At 34.9% G+C, this 15,179-nt stretch overlaps 2 protein-coding genes across 2 annotated transcripts; both read right to left on the bottom strand.

The window, feature by feature from the left end:
- Positions 1 to 3,994: 3,994 nt before the first annotated feature.
- EAF01_001352 (uncharacterized protein) lies at positions 3,995 to 4,925 on the bottom strand (the record flags this gene model as incomplete). The annotated part of the gene is made up of 3 exons (XM_038909602.1): positions 3,995 to 4,042; positions 4,118 to 4,505; positions 4,558 to 4,925. The coding sequence occupies 3 exons, from the start codon at positions 4,923 to 4,925 to the stop codon at positions 3,995 to 3,997; spliced, it is 804 nt and encodes a 267-aa protein (XP_038774414.1).
- Positions 4,926 to 10,195: 5,270 nt separating this feature from the next.
- EAF01_001351 (uncharacterized protein) lies at positions 10,196 to 13,676 on the bottom strand (the record flags this gene model as incomplete). The annotated part of the gene is made up of 3 exons (XM_038909601.1): positions 12,654 to 13,676; positions 11,010 to 12,527; positions 10,196 to 10,941 (listed from the first exon to the last, which is right to left on the bottom strand). Exons 2-3 carry the CDS (start codon positions 12,511 to 12,513, stop codon positions 10,196 to 10,198), a joined length of 2,250 nt encoding a protein of 749 aa, XP_038774413.1. The 5' UTR covers positions 12,514 to 12,527; positions 12,654 to 13,676.
- Between the last annotated feature and the right edge of the window lie 1,503 nt (positions 13,677 to 15,179).

Raw genomic sequence — 15,179 nt, 5'->3', positions numbered from 1 at the left:
GTAGGTGGAATAGTCAATCGTTGGATAATAAAGAAAAGCGAAATGTTGAATCCGGGGAATTTTATTCCTGTTGTAGTCTGAGGGTGAAACACATTCGGATACTGATGAGTATTGGAAGGGACTTGAATCTTAGCCTTCACATTGTCGAACCAGTCTTGAATCTTAGCCTTTACATTTGCTGACCCGGCTTGTGGCCCTTGCAATCTCATCTTGCACCCTGCTCTTTCTGATATCCTCGCATAATATGTACTTCATCAAGTTCAGGCCGGCATCAGTTTGAGTGGTTAGATAAAGACTTAGAGAATATGGTGGAATTCGAGGTCTGCTTAATTGCGATGACGAACGAGATTTGAATCTGTGAAGAGAACTGGTTGATGTTGATATGTGTGTTGTTCTGGTGGTGTTGGAGACTAGGTGTGTTGGGTTGAGTGGTGAGCGAGACTTGGATCTTGGCCTTGAAGTTGTTGGGGAGACTTGAATCTTGGCCTTTACGTTGTCGATAGGTTCATGCAGTCAAGAAGAAAGAATCGTTAAATCTTCTTCCGAGAAAATCCACTCCTGGTCTTGGATCTTGGCCTTGATGTTTTTATCAGTCGTGTAATGAAACTGAGATGTGGGAATGATCATGCGCAAGCACAGCATTAATTAGAATGTGATCGCGATTACTGCTCTGGTCCTTGCATGATAAGAAGCCAGGAACCAGGGAATAAACACGGAAAACCGTAGTCTTGAACTGTGATTCCCGAAACAGAGAGTGACTCCACCGCATGCTGTAATCACTCAAGATGCAGGAATCCTCAAGTTGCTTTCCGACGGGAACATACTTGGATCTTAGCCTTGATTATCCATTTGCTCCCACTATATTAGAATCCTAGAAGCCAATCACGAGTAGTCGTAGTTTTCGATCCAGAGACTTATTGTTGACCGATTTCGAGGTAATTGATGGTATTGATGTGCGAGTTGTATAGTCTTATTATCTTGTTGTCGAGTCTAGAGAATAGATTAGTATCATGTAGAAAGAGAAAAGGGGTGGTAGTATTTACCTTTGTATTGTTGAAATGAGCTTCTCCACAGGCAAAGCCTTTGAATGTTGTAATCGGAGAGAGAACAAACATCAAGTTGCTTTCCGACGAAAATCACTCTGAATGTTGTAATCGGAGAGACCACAACACCTTCAAGTTGCTTTCCGTCGAAACTAACCCCCTGGATACTGTGGTCAGAAAGACTACACACATCACATGAGGGTTATAACAAGATAAATCTTGAGTTTTTGCCATTTCCCTTCCTGTAGAATCCCAGATCTCCAGCAGGAGGTCCGTGTTATAGAGCCCAGCGATAAAATTATGATGTCGAGGGTTGGAAGTGGGGGCAGAAGGGACTTCCCCTTCGTATCCGCGCTCACTCCTAGCCCCAAGCATAAGGGCTCTGAAACAAAGTGAGTGCCAGCTTGCACACAACTAAATCAAAACACACACCAAAAGGGATGAAGTTTATGACAGCTGTCCAACCGGCCGAACACATGGAGTCCACAGTTGATAATGTGAACATCATCCTTAACAGGACTTTGTTCACACTACCTAAAAAGGGAGGCATGAGGTAAGAAGTAACACTACTAACTACTCTGCTAAGAAATCGTTCCAAACGAGGGTAGTTTGTCGTTATATATAAAGTATATAGTTGATACTGAACACTACCCTCATTCCCAGATAGTGATTCGCGGACTGGGAATGAAGGTAGAATGTACACGAGTCTGGATTGCAGTTTGATGGTGAGGACTTTCGATGTTCGAAAGTCTTTCGTTGTTTGAGAGCAAATGAATACGTGAAGGTACTTCAGAATCGAAGGCTCTCAATATCTAGATGCATTTTGACGGCTGAAAGAGCATTGAGATTTGAAGACACCCTGTGCCTAAAGTCGTTCAAAATCTGAAAGCAGTCTAACATTTGGACATAGGACAACGCTAAAATGAACTCAGCATTTCAGACTATCTCAATTTCACATATGGGCTTAAAGCTTGAGTGTCTTTAATGTCAAATAGTACTCTAGACCATTGTTATCTATGCAGATTCATTACAGGTGCTCGAAAGTTGAATCGATACGATCTGCCTGATGTGAGTGGTTCCGAAACACTCAAACCTCGAGCTGATCAGTGAGCCATATTGGCAAATCTCAGAAGCTAATATTGAAACAGAATCGGCGACAAGATGCAAGGGAAATCTTATTCTCCACCATAAGAGGGTGAAGAATACTCCTTATATACAGTCTCTGTTACCATAGTTGCTGAATCGAAAGGTATTTGAGGTACTGATGTTTTATGGACTATTGGTATTGGACTAAAGGCCAATTGCATTAGTGTATGTGATCATGAAAGGCGAGGAATACTCAACTTGGAAAGCTCTTTGGTTTGCTCATAATTGTCGTAGATATTTTTAGGCTTGGGTCTCAGGATCCGAGGCGAAATGGCTGTTAGGGTAGATTCGATCGTTCTCGATAGGATGGATCCATTTGGAGGATTATACAAAGACTACTCGACTCCATATTCATTTCGGTGGATTTAGAAGTTGAGAAGAAATTGAGAATTGCAGGGGAAGTGCAGACTTTTATACTCCAAGTGAGAACGAAGATCTTCAAGCTAAGATTGCGTCATTTTCCTAAGCCCACACTACCTCGAACTCTAATATCAAACTTTTCGAGTCTTGTAGATCTTTTTTCAATCACTAGAGTCGATTCAGTAAAGTTTGATCATAATTTTCTCTTTCTTTAGGAAGAGCTTGGCATCTGAAGATGACAGCTGTTATTAAATGTGTTCTCTATTGACGAATCAAGCATCTTCTTGAATAATCACTTAGTGGAAGTATAATTTCAGCTCCTCTAAATGTGTATCTAAAGCCTGTTAATTCTTCGTTTGAAGATTACAAATACATTTTGATCCAGAAGTCATACGGTACATGGGAAAAAATTGTTAGTTAGAGTGACTAAGGTTCCAACAAAGTGATAGTGTAGCTCAGCCACATATAGCAATTATGACAAGTAAGGCTTCCAAAAGATGAAGCTAAGCTCAGGATATTCTGAAACTAATTTGAATCCTGTTTTCCTGCTTTGAAAGCACTATAACCAGACTGTAGTAGCAAATCGAGCTTTCCGTATTAAGTTAAACTTCAGAGTTTTTGCGGTAATATCACAAAGCATCAACGTTTTTTGGAAAAGTCCATCGCTTGCTAGTGACCTAATGCTAATCTACAAGTTCATATGATACCAGATCGATCTTGCCCATCCGCCGCCTGGAAGAAGACTACGAAGATACGCTCGTGGTGCCCACGGAGCCATTTGCTTCGGCCATTGTTGATGGGGAGGAGTTTGGCGAGGCAATTGATATCTTCGTAGTCTTAGAAGTTCGCAAAACTTTTGATATTTTTAAAGCGAGGCGGCTTGAGAGGTTTCTCGTTCCATCCTCCCATGAATTGTAGTGAAATGCAGGCGTCATCAGCAACATCATCAGTGTAGCTAAGCCAACTCTCCATATACTAAAATGAGATGTAGGCATCATAATCAATGTCATCAGTATAGCCCCAAAGCTTAGAGCCCGGGGTCAATATATGAGTGATTAACTCTCTCTCATTCGGATCATTGAGAAGGAGGCTCTGTAAACCAAGCCTAGCATGATGGAAATCCGAAAAGTAAGTAAATCTTTCATCGGTGGAATGTCGTAACCTGTACCTCCTGGATTCGACTGATTTTCCCAATTTGGTCAACATGGGGCAGATGTCAACCTTCTGAATTCGCAATTCTCTAAAAGCTCGAACCCAAGAGAACCTCATTGGAGATTCTCAGACCTCCTGAAAATCATCTTCAGCAAAAGTCAGCCAGAGAATCGTAGAATCAAGGTCGGGAAGATCGGAAAGATCGGTCGATATGCACCGGCATAAAGCAACAAAGTCCCCCCAAAAAGGTATATTAAATTCATCTCTAGGGTCGGAATCTATAGTGATGTGCTTTACGCAGGAATGAAAAATCTGTTTCTCTTCAACCATGTCAAAGACTTCTGCAAGATTAAGTTTGTTAGCCTTTCATTGACAAGGAAATTCAAATCGTTTATGGTGACAAATGAATCACCCACCTCAATGATAGGAGTGTTACGATCACTCTTCCAATCTTGGTTACAACATTTCACAGACCACACCACACGCGTGCAAATGAACCCAAGAAATCCCTCTTTCGCCTCTTGGCTACCGTCGCTTTCTCGTCTTCGCAACACTTCGGCAAACCCTCTTATCCAACAAAACTCTCCCATTGCATGATTCGTCGTCATCCCAACCTTATTTTCAAGTGTAATAACCCCATAATACTTATTGGAGGCGAAATCGCTATCTGTTTTCTTAGTCTCTGTTGGGGATGTTAACATATCATTCGTGGTAACCAAACTAAAGAGACCCTTATAATGAACGACATGTTCATAGATAATTTCTCTAATTAGCCAAGGTAGAAGCATAAGGCCCTTGAGAAGCCTAAGATGTGTATTAGTAGATATTATGAGATCCTGACTATTTGCAATATTACCAATCTGGAGAACAACCATGGTCGTTGAAATAATATGCCATTTCTTGTCCACATGGAATAAATCTTGTAACTGATGGGCAGGTGAAGTGAGTTGCACCCATATACCATCCGTCTTTGTGATCGCAAGGCAGAGCAAGGAACGTATCTCTGTTTGTTGAAAGCGGAGCCAGGTTACTGCGTTCCAAGTATCTTACTCGTTCATCAGTCGAAAGAAAATGGTTCGACCATCCTTGACTGGCGTACGATTCTCTAGTGTTGTAAAAATGTCTTTCTGTTGGTGTACGATCAACTCCGTCATCAGGCAGTGGACCGTTTCCAAGAGATCCCATTCCTAGTAGGCGCGCCATTCGTAGTAAGGGGTCACCCATATTTGCAGAGAAGACAACGCCTTTCAGTGAATGATAAGATCGTACGATAGGTATTTCCTGCTTGCAAATTGACTCATTTTTTCCCCTGATAATGTCTCTATGACATCGATGTTCTATTTATGATAATGGGAGAACGGCAAAGCGACTGTCACATATAAACGATATCCCTGTATCGTGCACGACCCTGTATCTTGTACGCTTTAATTTATTAAATTAAAAATTGATTATAAATTCAAAACTGTTTATAATAATATTAAAATTTATAAAAAACAAATTGAAAATTAATGAAATATAATAAACAGTTTTTAATGAATTTGAAATATTAAATAGAATATTAATTAATTTAAAAAATAATATTTTAAGATATTAATAATTTAATAAAAATTTGTATCAGAATGAATTTATATTATTAAAAATAAGTTTTTCGAATTAATTTATATTATTATTATTGAAAAAAAAGTTGAAATTTTGAAAAATATAAAAAATTGAGTTTTAAATACAATTTCAAAGATATATATAATATTCAAAAAAATAAAAGAATTTAAAAATTCTTTTTAAAAATTTTAAAATATTTATTTATAGATTTTAAGAATCTGAAATTATTACTTGGATTTTAATTAGAAAATTAAACTTTTATATATTAGAAAATCTATAATATAATAATAATAAAATTATATAAAAAATTATAACTTATTATATTATAAATTAATATATAAAATGAAAAAATAATAAATAAAATAACATATTCTAATTTCTTAATGAATAAGTCTATTAATTGTTTAAAAAAAATATAAATATTATAAATCCATTTTTAAAAGAATTTATTTTTTTAAAAAAAGTCCTTAAATTTAATAATATTTCTAATAATTTTACAGATTAAATATAATTATAATTCAACATTATAATATATTCTGTCTTTTATTAATATTAAAATCAGTTCTATTTTTAATAAATTTAAAAAAAAATCTTTTTTAGAAATATCTTATTATTAATTATATAATCCTAATAACGTAGTTTATTAGTACGTATATTATATTAGTATGTTTTTACAATGAAGAAGTAGGCCAGTGAAATGCATGTAATATTGATTATGTAGATTAATTGTACTAAGGTAAAATCTAACTATAAAGTGAAAGTGATATATATACAATAGCTAAGTACATGTACTACAACTTTTAACACTCTCTTAAAGAGTTTATTCTTTCAATTTTAATAATTAGCTTTGAAATTCTAGTATATTCTTAAATCTTTTAAATATTACTTTTATATATAGTTTTATTAATCCATCTATAATTATATTATTTATATTAATATAGCTAATATTAATTAAATGTTTTTCTATAAAATCTCAAATAAAATAATGATATATATTAATATGCTTTGATTATTTATATAGATATAGGTTTTTAATTAATACTAATGCTTCTTAATTATCTTCAAGTAAACCGTTAGTAAATAAGAATTTTAAAATAAGCTATCCTTATATCCGGAACATAATATTAGAAATGATTTGTTTTACTATTAACTCATAAAATCATAAAGTGATTCGAATACTATCGGAATGGTAAATCTACTATATATACTCAATTAGGTGATTACTCCCTAATAATAATAATAATATAAAGATTAAAAAACAAAACAAAAAAAAACAAAGAAGAACAAAAAAAAAATAGCAAAAAAAAAGAAGAAAAAAGGAATAAAGAAGCTTAAAAAGAAAGAAAGAGATAAACTTATATAAGTTGAGTACTCTACTTTCGAGCCACCTCTCTTTTAAACTACTTTTCACATCAAAAATGGAATTTTTAACTTTCTTATTTATGGATAGAATTTATTGAAAATTTATATATATATAATTTAAATCATTTTTAGCTTATTTCTAAATTCTCAAATTTTTAGGATTTTTCTATATTGAGATCTGGAGTTTCAAAATATCGATTTTTAGATTTGTATAGAAATTATATATAAATTTGAAACTTTTATAAAATCTTTACTAACTTTTAAATAAAAATTACTAAAAATAAACATAAAGTTTTATTATAAGATTCTAGTATATTTATTTTGAAAGATTAAGAAAAAATAGAAAACTTTTTATAAATAAATATTTAGAAGAATACCTTCAAAATTATAGAGATTATTTATATTACTCTAAACTCACTATATACTATATCTCTATATCTATTAATTTTTTGAATTCTTTTTTGAATTTCTATATAGATTTAAATTCAAAACTTTCAAAAAGATATATAGTTTTCTTTTAATAATTGTTGTTAAAAAGTTATTAAAGATCTTATAAAAGCTCTAAATTTATATATAATTCTTATATAAATTAAAAAATCGATATTTTGAAGCTCTAAATCTATTAAACAAGCTTAATAAGATGTATATATATAATATATATAGATAAAAGAATTGTTTTATTTCTATTTATCCTTTTTGTATAAAGAGGAAATTATTATATCTATATATATATACTATTCCTACTTATATATTTTATATATATATAAGGTAAAGCATGATATTACACGTTATACTCTTAGTTATGTGTTCTAATAAAATCTCAATATAGAAAAATTCTAAAAGTCTAAAAATTACAAATTAGATTCAAAACAATCTGAATTAGTAGTAGTAGTAAATTCATAATTGATTCGGTCTATCTAGCTATACTAAGACCATTTAATACGCCTGTATATGATTCTAATTAAATAAAGTAGATGGGAAAAAGAAATAAAAACTTATCCTTCTTTAAACTTCCTTATCAAAACCTATAGACAACCTTCCGAGTAATCCTTTTAAATTCTTTAAATCGTTTATATTATTAATCTATTATATTTAAAAACCTTCTTTTTATTAAATTCTTTAATATATTTATAGAAACTCTATACTTTCTATTTTGTTATAATAATCCCTTTCTTTCTATTTAACTCCTTTCAAAATATTATAAAAGCTATGATTAATTATAATATTGTATCCCTTTCGAAAGATTATCTTCGCCCTTTAATACTTCGAATCCTTTAGGAATCCTATTATAACCTTTAATCCATTATTTATAAGCCTTATATCCACCTTTTCCTATAATATATTGATAATATATAATTTCTTTTTAAAGCCTAATATCTTCTATTCCCTTTTCTTTTATTGAATTACCCTATCAATATAGAATATAATATATTAGAACCTATCAAACCACCCTATTAATATAAAGGATAAGATTATATTATAGAACTAAATGATTAAATAAAATCGAAATAATAAATGTAATAATATTAGAATACTATTACCTTAATAATATACACTCTATATTAAAGGATTATTATTTCTTTAATTATAATTAATAGTATATCGTTTATTATATAAAATAATATTGAAATTAGTATTTCATAATAATAATATATATTAATATAAAATATTATACATCTAAATCAATATATTATAAATGTTTTTTAGAAAATCTAACTTTTCTTTTCATTTGTATAAAATAGTTATAAGTATACTAATAGAATATTAAATACTATATTAATATATCTTTTATAAGATATTTCTTAAAAAAGTAGAACCTTTTGAAGAGTTTTTATCCTTTATTTTTCTATATCTAAAAACCTTCTTCTTTATAATTAAGACCCCCTCTATAAAACCTTCAAGTATTAAAAAGCTTAAATCATTATAGAAATCTATAATTTAATCTTTTTTATTAATTATATTCGATATAGTAAGTTTATTATTAATAATATTAATATTAATGATTCTAATATAAATATATTAGATCCCCCTTTTCGATATCAATAATAATATTTCCCCAACTCAAATAGATATTAATTTGATAATTTCAGAAAAGAATAAAAAGTAATATTCTGATTTAAATATAATAAAAATTAATAAGTTTTTTCAAGAAAATCTTTTCTTAGTTTTTCATGTAGTCTCGATCTGAATTATATATATATAAATTTTTAATAAATTCTATTTATAAATAAGAAAATTAAAAACTTTATCTTTTGAGATTTTTAATAATAAAGAGTGGCTTAAAACAGGAATAACTCGAAAGTAGAGTACTCAATTTATAATAAAAATGATTAATACAAATATTAATAAAAGTTATAAATGAAAAGTTATAAATAAAAAGTCAATTAAAAACTTCTCCTTATAAACTCAGAATTTAAAAAATAAAAGTAAAAAAGAGAATTAGAAATCACAGTATAGACATTAAATAAAGGTTTAGAAGAAGTAAAAGAATATAATAGAATGTGCAATTCACTATATCTTATATATATATCTATCTCATGAGATAACTAAAGTGTACTTTCCTAAAGTAGGTAGGTAGATAGATAGTTGATACTCTCATCATTTCTTTACTCTCGCAGTTTGTCATTCCTCCCATCTAGTTTCCAGGTTCCCTCCTCTCCTGTCCTCATTTCCATCCTATGCTATGCTATGCTATGCTATGCTATTCTCATCTCGACCCGACATATCCCATCACATCCTAAAAATTCTCGTATACTACACACATACATGATACATATATCAAATTTCCATTCAGATCCAAATTCGAATTCGAATTCAAAAACCAGTCCCAAATCCAAATCCCAATCTCAAATCGTAATCCCAGATCCCTAGAATTCGAGGTAATCTTACATAATACTCATACTCATCCAGCATACATGTTTCGCCGACAGGATACCCATCCATCGCCAGGAAGAGAAACCCATACACATGAATACAGAGACACCATAGAGTACAATACAAAAACGCAACCACATTTGCAAGAACTAGTATCCCCCTAGCATATCATGCGTACTCTGATGTCTTCGCCTGGCATACCCTAGCATAGCATAACCTTTCATTGTGTAGCGGGATTCCCTAAACAGATCTTCAAAAAAGCCCAATCCAATCCAAGAATTCATTCCACTTTAGAGTTCGAGTAAAAGTCGAAGAAGAGAAAAGAAGAGAAGGCAGGAAAATAGAAGAACATATCCAAGAATCGAGAACCTAAGTGATTGAATAATCAGAGCCATAGCGCCAAATCATTGATTTCCAAACCAAAAAGGATGAACAAGTAGAAGAAAGGGTATCATGTTTACGTGAGAGAAAACGATGCGAAACGAGCCGAGCGAAATAAAACAAACAGAACAGAACAGAACCAGACCAAGCTAAACGACGCCAATGTAAACTCCAGATAAAAGATCAAGTCCGAATGAAAGTTCCTCATCACACAACTCAATGTATGAAGTGTTCTCGTTCTCCCATACTGAAGTCTTGGCAAGAAGCTGCTGTGGACTTCAAATAGTCGGGTTGACCAGAGCAACCGAGAAGAAATCGAATCTCGCATCACAGCATCCTTCTACCTTCCACTTCACACACACAAAAGAATTCACTACCCAACAACCCCCGCAAGCACCCCCCATACACCCCAAATAAACCCCCACGCAAACCAATCCTTCTCTCCTTTGAGAACCCCTCAAAGCCTTAATACTTCCAATGACATCAGTTAGACCTATAAATCCACTTTGTACAAGTGCACCTACAATACCCGAACCCACCAAACAAACCACCGTCATCCTACCTAGGAATGTTGGGATCGTTGCGAAAGTCAGGATTGGGATTAAGATACTAAGAGCTATTGCACATGCCAAGGTAGGGAAATCTTCTGCATGAGAAATTTTATTTCCTGCTCCAAGATGATCATTCGCTAAATGAGGTGGTGGATGAAGAGGTGAGTCGACAGCGCTACTGGTCGGTGTTCTCTCAATTGGATGGTCATCATCACTACTATCTGATATTGAGGATAGTAGTGAACGTTTATGACGAATGAATTGATCTCCATTTCGATGACAGCCTTGGCTTCTAAAACCAGAAGAACCAGAAGCAACGGAAACTAAATCATCCTCAACTTTTGGATCCAAGAATCTCGTTTCTACTTCGGTTATGGGGCGGACGGTTTGAAGGTATTCGCGATAATGGCTGATATCCGGTTGAGAAGCGGGAGGAAGTGATTGAAGAGAGTGGAATAAGGTTAAAGTTTGATCTAGAAGAGGTTAGTATGGGGGAATGTGTGAGGTATAGGGTAAAGTAGGGATCGCGAGGAGTGCTGACTGTATTGAGCCAACTTGTAACCGATCCTCCCTAGAATATCCATTTTATGCCACTGTAAATCACCACCCATTTGTTCACTTGCTCTTCTCGATGCAGGAATTACATCCACCCCAATATTAACATTACCAGTATGTCGTAACCTTCTAGATTCCGTATCGGCTTTATCCAATCTTTGTAACTGTTCTTCAAGTTCGCTTATCTCATCTTGAAGATGAAGGAGAAGACGATGATTGAGTGCTTCGAATTTTCGATACATTGGCTTGATACGATCTTCTACTACTGTATCTGAACCTGAACCGGAACCGGAATGGGAAGATGCTGATAAGCGAGAGGCAAGAAGTTCATAGCCTGTAATAGTCGGGTCAATCTGAGATTGAAGTGTGTGTTTGGGTGGATGTGGATTGCGGGGTGTTTCAAGATCAGCGGGAGAGAGTGGATTACTATCTGTGTGATGGTGGATTTTTGGTGTTCCAAATGATGGAGCTGCTCCGTAATAATTTTGTCTTTGATTGGCAGCTGCCATTTGGGACGCTAACTTGACTGACGCATCTTTTGAATTCGTGGTGACTCGTAGATTTTCTCGACCATTAACACTTCTTTCCGGTGATGTACTCCTATCTGTGTCGATATCGGCTTCTGGTGCTGAGAAGTCATCACTATGAAGACTACTTGATACTGATGAAGGGCCACTTGGATGTATCTCAGGAGTTTGTGGACGTGATATTGGGGTGAAGCTTTTATCGCTATGGTCAATCAACCATTTAGAGGTATCGTCTTGTGTCTCCACCTTTTTCCCCTCTGCGTTCTCTTTCCTAGCCTCCTCATCTTCTCCATCTTCTTCATCGGAGTCCTGTTGTAAATAGGCAAACACATTTGGAGGAGATGGTACAGCTGGCGATAGAGACTCTTTTTTAACTTCAGTTCCTTTCCCCAAAGGTAAACCTTTCGTAATAGAAGCTTGAGTTACTGTTGAGTTACTTCCACTTGAGCTACTAGATTTATTGGTTGATGTAGTCAAAGAAGTTAAATTGGATATCATAGATGGAGATGTTAATTTTGCTCTTGAAGCTGCAAGGACCGATTTGTGATTAGGAAGATTTTCATTTTCATCCGAAGAGCTTGACGATGACGACGATGATGAACTTGGAACTCGGTTCCGTTGTACCGGCCTTTGGCGAAGACGTTGCCCCTCCATATCATTTCCTTTTGAAGATGATCCACTTGCGCGCTTCGCATTTGTATGCTTAGGTTTTGGTTTTGATGCAGAGTGTCTGGTGCCACTCGAGGTAGATTTATGCATCTTTCTTGATCTATCTCTTTCCCTACTCGTATTGGCTTTTGTGGGTGAAGAGGACATTGTGGACTCGTGGATTGATCGATGTTGACGACGAGTTATGCTACTCTGGAATTCTCGTTCGATATTACCCCTTACATCGTCCCTTGATTCATCTTCGGAATCTTCGATTATTGATTCAACTGTTGGTATTTTGTATCTTGTAGCCATATCTAAGGAGAGATCTACCCAAGTCCATTCAAATCAGCTCGGCTTCACATTCTTATTCAAAAACAAGACAAGAAGAAAAAAAGCAAAAATCAAAAGATCTCGTTAGGAGGGGAAGGTTCTTCTAGATTGACAGGGCTTACCTAGATAATTTTGGGTAGCTATGATAGTGTATCGATATGCGATGACAAACTACCAATGCCCGATGAAGAAAACAATTGAATGAAGTGAATAAATTGATGATACGGATGAAATAAAATAAAGGATCATAGTAAACATGATAATGAAGGAGGAGAGATCAAGTGGAGGAATTCAAGACGAGAGCAGAGAGCAGAGAGCATAGAGCAGAGAGAGGAAAGAAGAGGAGAAAAGGATAAAAATTCACCAGGACCAATATGATGAGGATGGCAAAGTGATTGTCTGTATATCAATTTCCAGCTTCAGCTATGATACCAAGATGGTATAAAACTGGCGCGCGCGTTGATCAAATTGGGATTATTACCTGAGTGATGATGAATGAGGGGGATGGGATGAGATGGGGCGAGGGACATGGATGTGTGTGCGTGTGTGATGTGCGATTGTTCAGCCGTCTTGTCTCCTCGTGTTTTGTGAGAGAAGAAGTGTTTCAGAATATTCTTAAAAGATGGAACCACCAACACAGCACAGCTCATGAGAAAAGAATGAACGATGATAGATATCAAGTAATTACAAGGAATGGAAGGGAGGCGAGGGAGACGAGGGAGACAGTGAAGGGTCAGAAAAAAAGGTCTAAGAAGGGACCAGGGATAATACAAAATGAAGCAGGGGAGCTTTTAAGACTTTATGATCATGGGAGAGTTCCCGTGCGTGGAAATGTTGGGTAGATGGTCGATATTGTTTGAGAATTCGCAGAAGATGTTGGGTGGTGTACGAAGGGTGATATTGTTTGTGTAGAGGTCTTGGATGGATTGAAGTGCGATTTGACAATGATCTATTCATATTTTGGGCGTGTGTTTGGAGTGATGGAATTGATGGGCTGATGATGTTTTCTTCCTAGATTTGGAAAGGGAAAGGGAACGCCATTCGAAGGATTTCATGCATTGTGAAGATCACAACATTTGGCTTTTGTGGCGGATGGGAATATACCTAGTAGTTATAGTCTCTTGTTGTACAGGAGAGTTTGTAGCTCCAATATATTCTGAATATATATACGAGTATCTTTTCATGGCTTTTGTTTGTTTGTTTCGATATATACCTAGAATAGACACAGGTATGAGTCCTAGAGATGTATATATTGACAACCTGGTCCCATGGCTTATCTGATCTACCTGACTATCTATCAAGCGACCAGTACCCCGTCTGACTGTCTCATAGTCCGGGGAATAGAAGCCAAGCTAGATTTAAGTACAAAATAGTAGAATAAGTAAACCATCCATCCCATCGTGACCATCTCACTATCTCTACTCCGTGACAATATATTTACTCAATACTAGTCGGCCTCCACGGCAGTGGCCCCCGGAGGGCCAGCGGAGCGTCATGTAAGATCTTCCTTTTCCTGCATTGAATCAGGTATTCTTACTCACTAGGTAGTTATATAGCTATAAGGTATGTAGGTATGTAGGTATATAGGTATGTAGCTATATAGGTATGTAGCTATTTTCATACTCCTCCTGTCTCTAATCGATGATGAATATAAAATCTGCCTGTCTAGTATGTAACATCAAACAAAGCAAATACTAAATTATATGTATATACAGTTACGATGGGATTGGTCGGATCAATAGTTTGCTGCGTTGATGCATTGCGGGACGTTCTATTAGACCAAACTAGAGTGTATGATAATACAGCTATAATAGCGTGAATAGAGTGAAGGGTGAAGGGTGAAGGGTGAAGGGTGAAGGGTGAAGGGTGAAGGGTGAAGGGTGAAGATTGAAGTGAAAGATGATGAGAGTTAGAGGACCATCAGATTGTGGCTATTAACCTTGACCTCGCAGCAAATAAAAACAAACAGACAGACACATATACCTATAACTATACATGCACACATTCCAATTGAAGTTATTGATCTGGGTAGCTACCGACATTAATTGATTACTTAATCAATCAATTAATTGGTGATGAGAATTATCATTAATGTAGGTACCAATCTTCAATCCCCCAAATCAAAACTAATTATGATAAACATTCATTCAGCCTCACATTTTCTCATATTCTATTCTTATTTCCTTCATCTTTTTGATAAGAAAAAGATAATATCATCGCCGAGTACGATGAAGATTCCATTACACAAGATAGAAGATTCTATCAAGACGTGCATCATTCTTACTCGACACCTTATGTGTATAACCAATACTTCTTCAACACATATGATCATATCCCATCAATCTCTTACGCCTTACGGGATATATATCATAATCAGTTCATCGATAACGATCACAATATCGATCTCATTTGGATTTCCTTCATTTTTCAAGCATCATTCACAAATAAGACAGAGAGGAGTCACAGCCACCCAGTGATCCTATCCATCCCTATCTTTTTTCCCTCCGAGACTCCTCGAATCGGGTGCCCAATTATTCAGAAAATCTCATTACATGCATGAGCCCGAGCCCCAGCCCGAACCCGAACTCTGCCTGACCCCCCATCTGATCAACGACTGTGAATTTCCTAGAATTCTCTATCAATTCATG

This window comes from Botrytis porri, assembly GCF_014898465.1.
Source record: "Botrytis porri strain MUCL 3234 chromosome Unknown BPOR_002, whole genome shotgun sequence".
NCBI lineage: Eukaryota > Fungi > Ascomycota > Leotiomycetes > Helotiales > Sclerotiniaceae > Botrytis > Botrytis porri.
Note: the sequence above shows the minus strand (reverse complement) of the source record. Positions and strands in the feature narration are given on the sequence as shown.